At 42.8% G+C, this 16,123-nt stretch overlaps 1 protein-coding gene across 2 annotated transcripts in view; it reads right to left on the reverse strand.

The window, feature by feature from the left end:
* The window catches only part of RICTOR (RPTOR independent companion of MTOR complex 2), a 270,400-nt gene that overhangs the window by 35,097 nt on the left and 219,180 nt on the right, over positions 1-16,123 (reverse strand). For both annotated transcript variants that reach the window (XM_082264794.1, XM_082264793.1), the window contains exons 24-31: positions 14,367-14,443; positions 14,207-14,285; positions 10,559-10,668; positions 10,267-10,354; positions 10,038-10,130; positions 8,490-8,596; positions 4,677-4,906; positions 2,719-3,712 (exon numbers count right to left, since the gene is read on the reverse strand). In XM_082264794.1, coding sequence (XP_082120920.1) covers positions 2,719-3,712; positions 4,677-4,906; positions 8,490-8,596; positions 10,038-10,130; positions 10,267-10,354; positions 10,559-10,668; positions 14,207-14,285; positions 14,367-14,443 — 1,778 coding nt within the window. The remainder of the gene's footprint in view (positions 1-2,718; positions 3,713-4,676; positions 4,907-8,489; positions 8,597-10,037; positions 10,131-10,266; positions 10,355-10,558; positions 10,669-14,206; positions 14,286-14,366; positions 14,444-16,123) is intronic.

A 16,123-nucleotide genomic window follows, 5' to 3' on the forward strand; every position in this document is an offset into this window, starting at 1 on the left:
CCATGCAATGTACGTCTTTCACGTACGATGGTAGATCTTCCTAGAAGTAGATTTCCTAGCTTTTAACAGCGTAGGAATCATCGACTCAGACAAACCTCTATCCTTCAGCACCTGGCGTTCAACAGCCAAGCCGTCAAAGCCAGCAACTGTAAATCAGGATGGAGTTTTGGTCCTTGGGACAGCAGATCCTCTCTGAGAGGAAGTCCCCAAGGAGCATCGGGGACCAGCCGTACCAGATCAGCTTACCAAGACCAGCGAGGCCAGTCTGGAGCCACTAGAGTGACTGGAATCCCTTCTGCCTGGATCACGCACAGAAGTCATAGCAGCAGTTTGAGAACAAATCGGTCAGCCCACCTTAGAATGCTGGCTACTTACTGAGCTGCCAGGACACTTCTTGTGCCCCCTTGGTGATTGACATAGACCACGGCAATGGCATTGTCCAAATTAATTTGTATCGTACACCCCTGAAGACGAATTGTCCAATGAGCCAGACAAAGTCTGATCGCTCAGAGTTCCAGTACATTAATCGGCAGTCTGGACACCTTAAGCACATCTGTGCTGAGGACGCCATCCAACCCGGACAAGCTGGCATCCGTGGTTACAACTGTCCAGTACTGTCCCGAGCCAGACCCAGATAGTCCAGTTTTAGTGGACAGAACCAAAGCAGACTCCTGAAGGTTCAGAATTCAACTGAATTCCCTCAGAATTCGCAGTGCAATCTCCAGTTGGCCATCAAAGCCAACGCTCGCAGCAGATTATCATCCAGGTATCCCAGTACCGCGATCCTCCGCTGACTCAAACCAGCACTGGGGCCAACACTCTTATGAAGACCCGAGGAGCGGAGGCAAAACCAAGGTCAACGCCACAAACCAATAATACTCCCCGTTCACGGCAAAACGGAGGAAGCGCTGGTGACGGGCACATATCAGAACGTGCAGGTCGGCATCCGTCATGTCGAACGGAAGTGAGGAGAAATCCCCCTGATGTAGGGACGCCACTACTGTGTGAATGGACTCCATGCAGAACTTCCATACTCGCACAAAGCAGTTTAGCGCCTTGAGGTCCAGAATTGGGACGGACCTCGCCTGCCTTCCTTCCTGGAGACTGTAAAGAGGCTTGAGTAAAAACCCCTCAAAGAATTCCGAAGTTGGAACCGGAACAATCATCCTGAAGTAACAACTCTTGCACTGCCCCAAAGAGACCCTGTAAACGATCTGGGGACAAGTGCAGGTTGAAAGGGAAGAACCTTTCCGGAGGATAAGACTGAATTCGATCTTGTAGCCTGACCGAATAACTCAGTGGACCCACTTGTCCTGTACCAGGGAAGTCCATGGATCTGGAAACCAGCAAAGAAGTCCCCCCACCCCAGATACGGGTGAGGGCGCTCCTTTATGCAGAGGCTGCCTTGTCCGCAGGTCTGGAAGAGCCCGCTCATGGCTTGCCAGACCAGGTCCTCTTGAAGCCTCTGGTGGAGGCCCTGACTTTTGATCTCTTGCCTTTGAGACCCTGGGAGATAAAAAATAACTCTTATGCGCAGAGGAGAATGGCCCACGTCTACGACTGGGCTCCTTGACCTTGGTAGCCTGTGGTAGAGTACTCTTCCCCCCTGCGAGACCCTTAATGATGTCGTCCAAGGAAGCTCCAAACAGGGGATCCCCTACAAGGGGGAGATCAGATAAGGCCTTCCTAGAAGTCTGGTCCGCAGACCAGCAGTTCAGCCAGTTAATACATCGAAGGACCACTACTGATACCGACAGCCTAGAAATTAAAGGAGTCGCATCTAAAAAGGCATCACAGATAAACTGTAGCCCCTGGACCAACTGATCTGCCAACTCCGCAAAGACAGGGGGAAGTTGTTTCCCCTACAGGTCCCGGCATAAAGGTTTAGCCCACTCGGTCAGAGCTTGCGACAAGCGGGCAATAGTAAATACTGGCTTAAGTCCCAAACCATCCACAGTAAACATATGGCGGGCCAGAGCCTCCACACTCCGGGCACCGCTCCGGACAGGACACCGCTCTATTGTAATGTGGGTGCTGTCCGCCAGGAGGAAACCCTGCAACTCAGGCCGAAGCCAGTTTGTATGCCCCCTCGCTAGACATTTAACTCGCAGGCCAGCCCCCGTTCAGTGGGGCTATATCGCGACCGACCCAGTGCGTAGCTGCGGTCTGCACGCACTCGCTGGCTGGACTGGGGGGGACCCTAAGGATCTAGATTATCCAGTTTGTTGCCCAGCCCGGCACTTGACTGTAGATCAACAGTAGAACAGCAAAAAGGTTAGACTTTTTTCAGTAAAAAAAAAAAAAAAAGTCGTCCAGTCTCTGAATTCTTATGTCACTCAATGGAAGCTAAATAAATGTACTTGATGTACCAGCACCTGATATTGATGTGTCCACATCTGATGTGTTCCACATCTAACTCACCAAGATGTATTTTTCATCAGTCAAGCCTACTGGCAGTTGTGCCAAACCTTCTTGTTCTGGCACCATTATCCATTAGGTATTCTAGGGGGAGAGAGATTGCAGGAAATCCCCAGTAGGTGTATCTCTCCTTCATGACATATAGTGCTTTCAGATCACCAACTAACAGGACAGTGTGGAATGTGTACTACAGCTACGTATGAATGACGAGCTAGAAACCTGAGCAGACAGACTGTGTTCCTTGTATGCATTTCAAGGCTATAATTTTATTTTAGTTGGATAGCATCTTTATCGCATTACCTGCTTGATGTTAGCCTTGAGTCTAAGCTTCCAGTCTTCATGGTTATGGTATCGGTGAAGAGAACATCTTTGGCTGGAGAGGCCAAAGCTTCAGAATGAGACAGTGAAGGATGCATTCGCTGTTGCTGTAGCCGTTTCAAAGTTGCATACCCGAATGCATCTCGAGAACTCGTGTAGCTAAAGTGATAATCCGCCAGGCTTTTTATGGCAGCTATGGAGGGCGCTTTAAGCGATTGGGCTCTCCGAGGAAGAGTATGGGAAGACCCTGGGGGGACCAAGGACACAGAGTTCGACTTAGAAAGGGGCAAGTGATTGGGATGCAGCATGGCTGGTTTGACAGTTTTGGTGCTAATGACTGTACTCAAACTTCCACAGTCTGTATCAAGGTTTGTAGTGTCTATTCCCACAGTCTCTCTAGAAGGGCTGGAGCTCATGGAGCTGATCCCGCTAGTCGTCGTGTCCGTGTTGAAACTCAAGCTGCGGCTCTTAAAATGTGTGTTCATTGTGCCGTCACCTATAAGTCTTTCACGGCTTGCATGGTCTCTGTGATTTTCGTGCCCCAGACTTTTTGGAAGTTTAAGATCATTTTCAGTAATACTGGGTGTGCTGCCATTATCGTCTATGTGTTTAATGATAGTACTTTCTGGGCGAAGGGTGTTTATTTTGGGAACTTTAAACACAGAACCCAAACTGTCCATGGAGTTGAACTCTGAGTGCGAACACGGCTCGGTGACCGTTCGGTTCCGCCTTAGGCCTGGCTGCTTGTCCGCCAGGAGTTTATTGGTTTTAGGATCACTGGTGCTGCTGGCCCGAAACTTTTTGCTTGGCAGAGTCAGTGAATTCAGAAAACGATTTTTCACAAACTTGCTTTGGGCAAGAAGAGTGAATGGACTGCGATCCTTGTCCTTCAATGGGGTTTCAAAAAATGTCTGCTCAGTATCGTCTGTGAAGAAGAAAGGACTTGTCGAAGAATTACCATCTTCAATGTACATACCTGTTTAAAGAGGGAAACGCATATATTAGACTGCATCTTACACATACTTAAAGAGCATATACTTCTTAAAGGATAAGTTCTTTTTTTTTTAAAAAAGATGAATACATGTACATTTCTTTGCAGGTAAAAAATATGCATTGATTATTTTTTTATTGTAGGAGCCTTTAAAGCATTGCACAAGCCATCAGCAAATCGCTGATGGCATGTAGGCTCCAGCAGACTTGTCAGTGTATCTGCTTGCTCGTACCTCGTACACGTAAGCCGATACACTCTGACAGGAAAAATCAATGAACTACCACAAAGCTCGCAGCGCTGCACCCGCAATCAGCAGATCGTGGTCGCCACACAGGACTCCTTCAGACTTCAGATCATGTGACATGTTCCCAAAAGTGACAAGTTCCTTTAACATGCAACATTTGTGACAAAAGCAAAACTAACTAATTTCAAAAGCTAAAAAAATTGGAAGTTAAAGAATATGCAGTTGGTGCCCCCTGCACCCTGTAAAAGGATAAAATCATTTAACTTATATGTTCTTTTCTTCAGAGGTATTTGGTCTAACAGTTTTTTTTTTTTGTCTTCTTCTGTCTTCAGTGATGGGTAGGTTAGGAATGCTACAGAGATTGACCCAAAGTGGCGTCATTCTCCGTAGAATTCTCCTGCAAGTTCAGAGTGGCTTGATGATGTACTTCTAGGCGTCAGTCCTGGGAGACACTCAACACATAGGGAGGTGGGCACTCAATTGCAGAGACTGCAGGGGACAAGTAAAGTATTGAAGCCTGAGCTGTTTGTTTTTTTATTTTTTTTTTTACTTAGGGCTTTGGAATTTTTTTTCCTTGAAGCTGGAATTAACTACTAACTTGAAGGAACTGATATGCTTCATTCCTTGAAAAATGTAATTGCTGCCTTTTCTGTAGATAGGAGACAGGTTTCCCTAATTCATTATAAAAAGCAGAGCATTTCTTACTAGGCAGTGCAGATTCACTTTCACTGTTGTGTCTCGAGCTGGTTGACTCAGAGTTCAGGCTGAGCGTGCTAGGTATAGATGACAACTCATTACAGAGCTGCTCCATGTCATCTGGAACCACCGGCCATGGCTGCCGTCTGCTATGTCTCACCGCATCCCAGTTATGGTGCTTCAATATGTCGCATCCTTGCTTCGTCTTGGAAAGCAGCCCGAGAACATATGCACAGGTCCTGGAAAAATTGTAATACAAATTTGTTTTGCAATGAGTAAAATTTAATATATGCTAAAAAACAATCAATTCCTTGAGTTGTCAATTTTCCCTTCGCTGACTTCTGCTTCTGAAAATGCTAGTTATTAGGCTGTCATTCTGACCCTGTTAACTCAATACTTGGATTCCCAGGCCTGAAACAGGTATACAGATGTAGTCTTCTGACATTTTTATCTAACATTCCTGATCTGCATTCTTGTACAGGGTCAGTGACTCAAACTACTGACGCTAGGGAGCCAGCATCCTGCCAAAACTAGCATTTTCAGAACAATATACGGTAGCCCAGCATATCTTTAATGAAATGTTTATTATATAGGAATAAATCCTTGAAGAATCTGTTACCCCAACATTTTAAAAATTAAAAAGTATCCTGTTATATTTAGAATTCTTCCTTTGTGTAAAATACATGGGGATGCTGCCAATCCCCCTGCTTTCCTATTTCAAACTGACCACGCTAGGATAGAAGCACTTCTATCTCAGCGTGGTCAGTTTTGTTGCTGTGCCCTGCCTGTCCTCCAATAACCAAGATTTGTGCTGCCCCCCCCCCCTCCCGCGGCCATTCACTGGGGGACGCCCCCACCTCTCCACCAGTCCCCTATAAAGCTGAAAGCAGAGATTATGTGATCACTTATAAAAAAAGAAAAAATGTATAATGTTTATATGTGTGTGTGTCTGTGTGTATATATATATATATATATATATATATATATATATATATATATATATATATATATATATATATATATATATATATATATATATAGGACCGTTTATCTCTGTTCTTACACCAGTAGCCATGTCCAATCACAGTTAGAAACACGCCCCTAGGGACATACTTAACCCCTCCTTCCCCAATAAAGTTAACCCCTTCCCTGCCAGTGTCATTTTGTCATCTTTTTTCCCAGTCATTTTTACAGTAACAGTGCATATTTATAGCACTGATTACTGTAGTAATGTCACTGGTACCCCCAAAAGTGTCAAAAATGTCAGTCAAGGGTCCGATCTGTCCGCCGCAATGTCGCAGTCCCGCAAAAAAAAAAAAAATCTCAAAAATGACAAAAATCTTTCCCTTAGTTAGTAAACGCAATAACTTTTGCGCAAACCAATCAAAATACGCTTATTGTGATTTTTTTTTAATACCAAGCATATGTAGCAGAAAACAAATTGGCCAAAAATGTTAAAAAAAAATTGATTTTTACATTTTCTTGGGGGAATTTCATATAAATGTGAAAAATATTGTTATTTTTGCAAAATTGTCGCTCTTTTTTTGATTATAGCACATGATCAAAAAATCGCACAAGTGATCAAATACCACCCAAAGAAAGCACTATTTGTGGGAAAAAAAGGACGTCAAATTTGTTTAGGTACAGCGTCGCACGGCTGCGCAATTGTCCGTTAAAGTCACACAGTGCCGAATCGCAAAAAATCCCCTGGTCAGGAAGGGGTTAAAATCTTCTGGGGCTTAAGTGGTTAAAGCACTCTGTAGATCCTTTATATGCCCTTGCTCTTTAAAACCCACAGAAAGACAACTGAGATGCTAAAACTGATCCAAAGAGAAGGAAGTTTGGTGCAAGAGGAGAGTTCTGCATTAGGGGGTGCAGCAGTCTCATTCTTCAAAGAGTACCTTTCTCAGCAGCACAGCAGGCTGTACCTTGCCATTTGGAGGCTGCAGGAACCAGTGAATCAAACACAGGAACAGCAATCCCTATATTTATTTATTTTTTGCACAGGCTGCAGGAACAATGAAAAAAAAGGAATCTGTGTTTAAAGTGCAGTTATCCTTTAAAAGGATAAGTTCACATTTTGAAAAAAAAAAAAAAATGAATGCCCAATTTTCGCTTTTTTCCTACTTTAGCCTGCAAAGCATTGCATCCATGATCAGTGGATCAGGGGTGCATTGCTAGGATCTTGTGCCAGTACCTCTGATACCGACTGTTAAACAGCAGGGCTTGTGAATGAACTATGAGAGCGCTCATTAGCGCCCACACAGTCCATTGAAAACTAGAAGCCGTCAGCCACAATGGATGACGGTACTTGCAGTTTTCATTTACAGATTGCTGTGAATGAATGATGCGGTCATGTGGGCACAGCCCCGCACAGCTGCCTCCTTTTCAAAATGTGCCAGCGGGTGCAGAGAGAAGAACCCCTGTGCGCCATCTTTGGGGTCATGCAACACTGTACTCATATGACATTTTTATCATTTTTTTCACAAAATAGAGCGTTCTTTTAGTGGTATTTAATTACCACTGGGTTTTTATTTTCTGCTAAACAAAAAAAAAAAAAAAAAGAAAATCTTGAAAAAAAAAAAAAAAAAAGAAAATCTTGAAAAAAAAAAAAAAACCTTTGCAAACAGGTAATTTTTCTCCTTCACTGATGTGCGCTGATGAGGCTGCGCTGATGAGGCTGCACTGATGGGCTGCGCTGATGGGCGGCACTGAAGGGCAGCACTGATAGGTGGCACTGATTAGCAGTACTGGTTGTCAACTGGTTAGCAGCACTGATGAAGGACTCGGCGATCACAGAACGCACTGCCCATGCGCCCCCATGAGAGGATGTCCTCCCGGCATTTTAGACCCCCGCTGTAGCTGTCTGTTGGCTATAGCGCAGGCGGGAACAGGTTCAATTACAAAGGGGAACATTTACATATTACTGTTCCAACATTCTAGTAATAGAACAGTTTTCACTTGGTGCTCATAAACACTATGGCAGGACAATTTTAATAGGACAGGTTTCTACACTGCCTGAAATAGATTGGTAAAAATAATGCGGGACTTTGTGGCAAGGGGTGGGGCTTGGGTGCCACAACAAATGTGTTAAATATTGTCTGTTTTGGACTGAATATCATTTGCAAGAGTGAGATTATTCCACAAAGAGTTCCAAGGATATACAGGACCATTTTGATCCACTGACAACGTAAAGTGGATCTTCATTATTTACACAAGTTTGGGTAATTAAAATCATCCCCCTAATGCATACTAAAAACCCAAACTGCTTGTTGAACACTGTAAGCTCAACTTTCCTCTTTCACAGTTTATGTGGCTAATGCCAAAGCACTGGTCACTGATCTCTAAAAAAGGGGTTTGGAAGGCTGTAGCTAAAGAAGCAAAGAGCAATATTCTGTGACTGCCTGAACATTCTCCTCTACTAAGGTAAGAATTTTAGCCCTTTTATTATTCTTTACCTGTTTCAACAAGAATGTAAACATAGCTGTATGATAGGTGCTATTTATGAGCATATTCATATGTATGCCCCTTTGTATGTTCCCATGGGTGCATGTGCAGGAGCAAAGGAGCGTCCGTTTTAATACAGCTTTTATCGTACAATCTGTTGTTGTGAGGATGTGCTTTTAGGAGCACAAATACAATGCTTTGTGCGCATTAAGTTTGACAATGTGCTTCAAATTACACAAAGGCAACCAAGTTACCAAACAGAGAATTCTGACATAACTTGTGTATATTGTATTGAGATTAGACTTTATTATTGCAAAGCAGGATATAAAGTTATCTTGAGAAAACACTTGCAGAGAGAGAGGGAGTGATACTTACCCCCTAATAGAAAGCACTTCACAGTGCTGAGCGAGTGCAATGATATCTGGGATCACATTCTCCTCCTGAAGCAAGTTCAGTCCCCAGTTGGAGGATCCTATGTTACCCTAGAAAGAGAAATTTAACAGCAACAGATTGTAAGAGTTTCATATAAAATGGAGTAAACATTGTGTAAGCTAAGAAGAGTAGAATTTACACCTTGCATGTAAAAAGGGATCGTCTCACATATATTGCTCTGCAGCAGTCAGTACATTAGTAGTAAACCGACCTCTTTCACTTTCTCTAGGCACCTAGTTACATAGGTTGAATAAAGACATTGGTCCATCCAATTCAACTTGTGCGTGTGTGTTCTCCATATCTTTGTACACTGTGCTTGCTATGAAACAGATCCAAAAGATTTTTCAACTTATCTACACTCTCCGCTGTCCCCACCAACTGTTGAAGAGAGTTCCACATCCTTACCGCCCTAACCGTTAAGAAACCATTACACCAATTTAGATTGAACTTAGTTCAAGTTCATTGTGTGGCCTTGTATCTTTTTATAGAGGCCTAAGACAAAAGTTTCCTCCCAATGCTAGAGTCACCTTTCAAGGAATTGTATATTGCTATCATATGCCCCCTTGAGCATCTTTTCTGCAAGGAGAATACATTTGGTTATAGTTGTTCCTAATAACCAAGGTCCTCCAGCCCCCTTTATTAGCTTTGATGCCCTTCACTGGATTCTCTTCAGTTCCAGCATATCCTTCCTGAGTACTGGGGACCAGAATTGGATTGGATACTCAAGATGTATCCCACCCAGAGTTTTGTAAAGTGATAGAATTATAGTTTTATCCCTTGAGTAAATACCTTTTTTTAATGCATGCTCTTGCTTGCTGCAGCTTGGCTTTACATATTATTGCTGAGTCTGTCATCTACAAGGATCCTTTTCCATCCTCTATTCCCCTAGAGGTTCTCCCCCTAGTGTGTAACTTGCATGCATATTTCCAGTTTTCTACACTGAACCTCATCTGCCTGCCCTTCTAGTTTATTGAGGTCTTCTCAGAAAGTGGCTATATCCTATTGTGAAGTTATTGCCCTGCTTAGTTTTTGTGTTGTCTGCGAACACTGAGATTAAACTAATTTTTCCAACTTCTATGTCATTTATGAAGAAATTAAACAGAATAGGTCAGAGGCCTGGGGAACCTCGCTAACAAATCCCGACCGTTCCAGAATATCCAAGACTAAAGAAACCAGGGGGTGCATTGCACCTCTAATCTCCCTGCAGTCCTGTAGCCAAAGGCTTCTACCTCAGTGTGGACCAGTGGCTGTAGAAAGAGTCTGCCAGAGCCTGTACAATACACCAGCGCCCACTGATTACGGTTGAACGCCTTTCTAGTCTCCTATGTAAAAAATATATATACATTTTTTTTTTAAAACCAAAATTTTGTTATGGACACAATCTTTTTGAAAGGGTGCACTCCTGAACTTACAACACCTGGTCAGAGGCAGTCAAAATATGTAATGACAATTTTGAAGCAGTACTTAAATTTAAAAGAGCTTTCAACTTACCAATGACCAGAGAGCTGCTTTAAGCTGTTTGATTCCTTCCCACTTGTCTAGCGATGGTGAACGTACAGTGTAGCTTAGATCTGGAACAATGTTCTAAAAAACAATAAAGACACAAAAACTTTGCAATAGGAGCTCTAAACAATACATACACAATGTATTTTCTTCCAATTTTTCTTAATCTCCTTTAGACTTTAGAAAATAGTCATAGACAATGCAGTTTTTTTCTCACCTGGAGCTCCAAGAGCTGGCAACCAGTCTTATGATGCACTAGCTGCCCATACAAGTGAACGGGTAAATACACATAGGGACGCTGCACTCTAAATGAAAATAAAACATAAAAAATGTATTTATAAATGTAAATTGTAAAGTTAGCATACATAGCTTTTAGTCACAGGGAGCTTCCCTCTATTTACTTACAAAAAAACTGTTTTCTATGTTACTTTATGCCGTAGTAAACATTATCATGGTACATGGCTCTTGTCCATACTTTATTTATATAGACAGTTTGCATAATCATTTACCTCTGGTTACTGCGTCGCACATAGTTATCGCCATCAACAGGCTTTCGGTAGGTGGTGAGAGCTTCGTTCAGCTGCTCTTCTATCAATTCAACATATTTTAGATTATATTCCTAGGGCAGGGAAAAACAGAAGTGCATTTAAGATCGTAAACAGAAATTTAATTACAAACAATATGGTCGGGCATTGTGCTTTTAGCAACAGTGGCAGCTCAGCAGAGGTGCTCAGAAGAAGCCAACCTGTGCATAGCTGAGAATCCCATTTATTCTCTCATCACAGATCCAAAACTGCACAATGTTTATGACAAAATTGCTGATGAAGGGTTTACTGTGCTCTAAACATCTGCGATCAGTGAGGCTAGAAAAAATGAGCTAAACCTAGAACTGTTGTGATTTTGCTTTGACTGAGACAGGATTGTCATTGATTTACTAAAAAACTGGAGAGTGCAAAATCTGGTGCAGCTCTGCATAGAAATCAATTAGCTTCCAGGTTTTATTGTCAAAGCTTAATTGAACAAGCTGAAGTTAGAAGCGGTTTGGTTACCATGCACAGCTGCACCAGATTTTGCACTCTCCAGTTTTAGTACATCAACCCCAGTATGTCCACGCTGCTGCACATATCTTCCAGATCTCTCTCTGCTGTCATAATTTTATCACAGATTTAAATATTTAACCCCATAATGTGTGCTGATCTGCGATAGGATTTTGTAGTGTGATCCTGCACTAGGATGTAGGCGTACACCCCCATTTTAAGATTTTCCAGATAAACATGCTTTGTTAACCTGTGATGAAGTGAGCTAGTTCTTGCAAGAAGCTGAACACATTACCCCCAGGAAACTGCTTTTATTTGAGAATGATTGCATGACAAAACAATGCTGCTAAAACACAGCTTTGTCATTAAAATCTGTTTCTATCTGCCCTTTATGGTTTAGAAGCAGAGCAGGACCTTCCCTTGGTAGATCGTGGCTTTTTGCACTTTTCAAACATGATTTTTAGGAAAAGGAGTAAACAAAGAGAAGCATACATTCATATTTCTGTACATGCAGCTGGCAGAGCTGTTGCTATTTTGTTTCTTTTGGAAGGATTTAAGCCAGCCATACAGTGGGTACGGAAAGTATTCAGACCCCCTTAAATTTTCCACTCTTTGTTATATTGCAGCCATTTGCTAAAATCATTTAGGTTCATTCTTCTTCCTCATGAATGTACACATAGCTCCCCATACTGACAGAAAAACACAGAATTGTTGACATTGTTGCAGATTTATTAAAAAAGAAAAACTGAAATATCACATGGTCCTAAGTATTCAGACCCTTTGCTGTGACACTCATATATTTAACTTTCCATTTCTTCAGATCATCCTTGAGATGGTTCTACACCTTCATTCGAGTCCAGCTGTGTTTGATTATACTGATTGGACTTGATTAGGAAAGCCACACACCTGTCTATATAAGACCTTCCAGATCACAATGCATGTCAGAGCAAATGAGAATCATGAGGTCAAAGGAACTGCCTGAAGAGCTCAGAGACAGAATTGTGGCAAAGCACAGATCTGGCCAAGGTTACAAAAAGATTTCTGCTGCACTTAAGGTTCCTAAGAGCACAGTGGCCTCCGTAATCCTCAAATGGAAGACGTTTGGGACGACCAGAACCCTTCCTAGAGCTGGCCGTCCGGCCAAACTGAGCTATTGGGGGAGAAGAGCCTTGGTGAGAGAGGTAAAGAAGAACCCAAAGATCACTGTGGCTGAGCTCCAGAGATGCAGGCAGGAGATGGGAGAAAGTTGTAGAAAGTCAACCATCACTGCAGCCCTCCACCAGTCGGGGCTTTATGGCAGAGTGGCCCGACGGAAGCCTCTCCTCAGTGTAAGACACATGAAAGCCCGCATGGAGTTTGCTAAAAAACACCTGAAGAACTCCAAGATGGTGAGAAATAAGATTCTCTGGTCTGATGAGACCAAAATATAACTTTTTGGCCTTAATTCTAAGCGGTATGTGTGGAGAAAACCAGGCACTGCTCATCACCTGTCCAATACAGTCCCAACAGTGAAGCATGGTGGTGGCAGCATCATGCTGTGGGGGTGTTTTTCAGCTGCAGGGACAGGACGACTGGTTGCAATCGAGGGAAAGATGAATGCGGCCAAGTACAGGGATATCCCGGACAAAAACCTTCTCCAGAGTGCTCTGGACCTCAGACTGGGCCGAAGGTTTACCTTCCAACAAGACAATGACCCTAAGCACACAGCTAAAATAACGAAGGAGTGGCTTCACAACAACTCCGTGACTGTTCTTGAATGGCCCAGCCAGAGCCCTGACTTAAACCCAATTGAGCATCTCTGGAGAGACCTAAAAATGGCTGTCCACCAACGTTTACCATCCAACCTGACAGAACTGGAGAGGATCTGCAAGGAGGAATGGCAGAGGATCCCCAAATCCAGGTGTGAAAGACTTGTTGCATCTTTCCCAAAAAGACTCCTGGCTGTATTAGATCAAAAGGGGGCTTCTACTAAATACTGAGCAAAGGGTCTGAATACTTAGGACCATGTGATATTTCAGTTTTTCTTTTTTAATAAATCTGCAACAATGTCAACAATTCTGTGTTTTTCTGTTAGTATGGGGTGCTATGTGTACATTCATGAGGAAGAGGAATGAACTTAAATGATTTTAGCAAATGGCTGCAATATAACAAAGAGTGAAAAATTTAAGGGGGTCTGAATACTTTCCGTACCCACTGTACATGATGGTTCAGCAGGGACAGGGAGATTTATGATCCTGTATGGGCAAGGCTGATTGTACCCAAATCAATCCATTGATCGACTTGGGTACAACCAGCCTGTCAGATTTTTTTTTTACATGCAATTACTGCCACCAGCTTTAGCCGCTACCAGTAATCATAGTATTCTGCCATCCAGGAAGGCTCCCTACGCTCCCTCCGCTAGCAGAATACAATAGCACAGCGGGAGTAATTCTCCCATCAGCACTGTGTTGATGGTGGAATCAAGAGATTTTCTATCCTTACACCCGTGTTGGAAGGAAAGACATTTTTTCAGCTTGCCCTAATATGTAAATATAAGTATATATCACGCTGAATATATCTAAAAAAAAAAAAAAAAAAGAAAAATCCTGAATTCCAGGCATACATGATAACAAGGGTAAAGGATAAAAGGCACACATGAATGCTGCTTTGTATGTAAAAATACAGCATTCGTTTTTTTTTTTTTTTTTTTCGTGTAAGGTCCCGGAATGTGACCCTGAATCAGGATCTGGCAATTCCCTGTTTAAGAGACCTTAGACTGGAAGAGGAAGGAGCAGCCAAAGATGTCCTGCAGTGCACATGTACTGGCAAAAAGAATATTGATAGAACAGAAAGCAGACTCAAGAGCTCATCAGTTTTCGGTTTCTCAATTACTGTCCATTGACATGCTGGGGGAGGGACAACTTAGTTATCACACCTAACTGCGATAGTTTCCTGCTCTTCCACATAGGCTGTGCTATGTGGCAAATCTGTATACCCTCAGGACTGGATGGTCAGTAATACAAAACATTTACAGTTTTCTTATTTGTAAATCGCCTGTAGTTCCGCTTTAGGGGTGACTTCTCAGCTTATAAACGTGTTGGTCCAAGAACCTTAAGTCCAAAAAATATTTAGGTATGATACCTTCTGCCATTTTTCCAGCTGCTTTGTGACATAACCCCTTTCATTTAAGTAGGAAAACCCCTTTGGAATTGACAGGAACCTGCAAAGAAAACAACAGATTAGTAGATAAGAAGTATTTAGATTTTCTGTAGAATATTAACAGGTGAAAAATCAGGTTTACCTTAGAAGGAGGAGCAGGCCCTTATCGCCAAGATGAGAGAGTGCAGGTTTCATCTGGATGAGTGCATGTAGATTAGCCTGCGGGAGAGCACACAATGTGAACACCACACTGAGCCCCAGACTGTCCACATAACATTACAGAAAGCTAGTACAAAGGAGAGGAGTTGGCCCAGGCAGCTAATCATTTTCCAAGTTTCGATTTCCCGCTGAGTCTGATTTATCCCTTATATGTGTGCAAGTGCAGTAGGACATTGTTATGGGTGGTCTCTTTTCCCCCCAGTTAAAAAAGAAAACCCTGTACAAGCAGACCCTTTTACTCTGAATGAGACAGTCTTTATGCTGGTCAATATTGTACCCATAAATTAAGGCCTGTTCACACTGGTGTACTTTAAAACACAGTATGCATTTTTCAAAAATGCATATCGCATTTTTTAAAGCGCTGCACTCAAATTTAATGCAATGTATATGTGTTTTAGATGTATAATACATGCATTTTAATCCCTAGTCACAAAAAATTGATATAAGACTCTAAAAACACAACAAAAAGTACATTTTTGGTGGGTTTCCATGGACTAGAATGAAAGGTGTGTTTTTGGCGCATTTTTCAAACAGAGTGCCAAAGATGCAGCAGGCGGGACTTTTTAAAACCATAGTCCAGAGATGTGAACAGATATTTTTCATGCACTTCTGTCACGCTGGAAAGGTGCCTTTAATGCAGAAAAATGCACCAGTGTGAACAGGGCCTAAGGGCTCTTTCACACGGTCCGCCTCTGTAGGCGGATCCGTGCTGCTCAGAGGGGATCGATCCGCGATCCCCGCTGAGCCGGTGGGTGACAGCTCCGTCTCCGCTTGCAGTGCGGAGAGGGAGGTGTCACAGCCCCCGCTGCTCTCTATGGGGAATCGGATGAGAGCGGACCGCCTGTCCGCTCTCATCCGATCCCCAGGAGGGACGGAAAATAGGGTTTCCATCCGTCCGGATTTCATGGACAGGATCGGATGCAGATGGCAGCGGGTGTCACCGCTGACATCCGCAGCTCCATAGGGCTGAATGGGGCATCCGATCAGATCCGCCTAAAAAACTGACAGGCGGATCTGATCGGACCGCCCGTTTGAAAGAGTCCTTAGACAGCTCCCTCCGTTCTTTGACAGTTGGCACCGCCAGAAGATTTACCCCTAGTCTACTGTTCCTGTGAGAGTTAAATAAAAAAAACACTGGATTTCCCATCACTTTCAGTACCAGAGACAATGGCAGCAGCACCAAAAAAAAAAATTAAAAATAGGGTGAATATCCAGTGGAGAAGGAAAAAAAAAAAAAACATGACAGAGGGCCCAACACTTTCCTAGTCCATCTAAAACCAAAATTAAAAGTTTTGGCTTTATAGACAAAAGGCTGACCAGAGGTTGCTTTCAAGATGGCATCAGGGGCCAGAAAGTTACATTGAAAATGCTTCCACCCACCAACATGTTTTTTCTGCTAAGCATCTAAATCTTTTATATGGCCTTCAGTTAAAATGACTCCTGTTGTAATTAGGGTTTGATTTTAATTTCACCTAGGTAAGGAGATGATGAGAAATTCTATATAGCGTATGGGTCAGTAGCAATGCACATACAGAGGATTGAACTCACATAGACTGCACTCTGCAAGTGCAGTTGTTCCAAAGATTAGTAAATGAGGTGAAGGTTCACTTTTGAAAGAATACTCAATCACATGCAAGGAAAATTTTTTAAAAAATCAAATTTTTGCTTGCAGCTGATTGA

Source organism: Pelophylax lessonae, assembly GCF_965119305.1.
Source record: "Pelophylax lessonae genome assembly, chromosome: 1".
Lineage (NCBI taxonomy): Eukaryota > Metazoa > Chordata > Amphibia > Anura > Ranidae > Pelophylax > Pelophylax lessonae.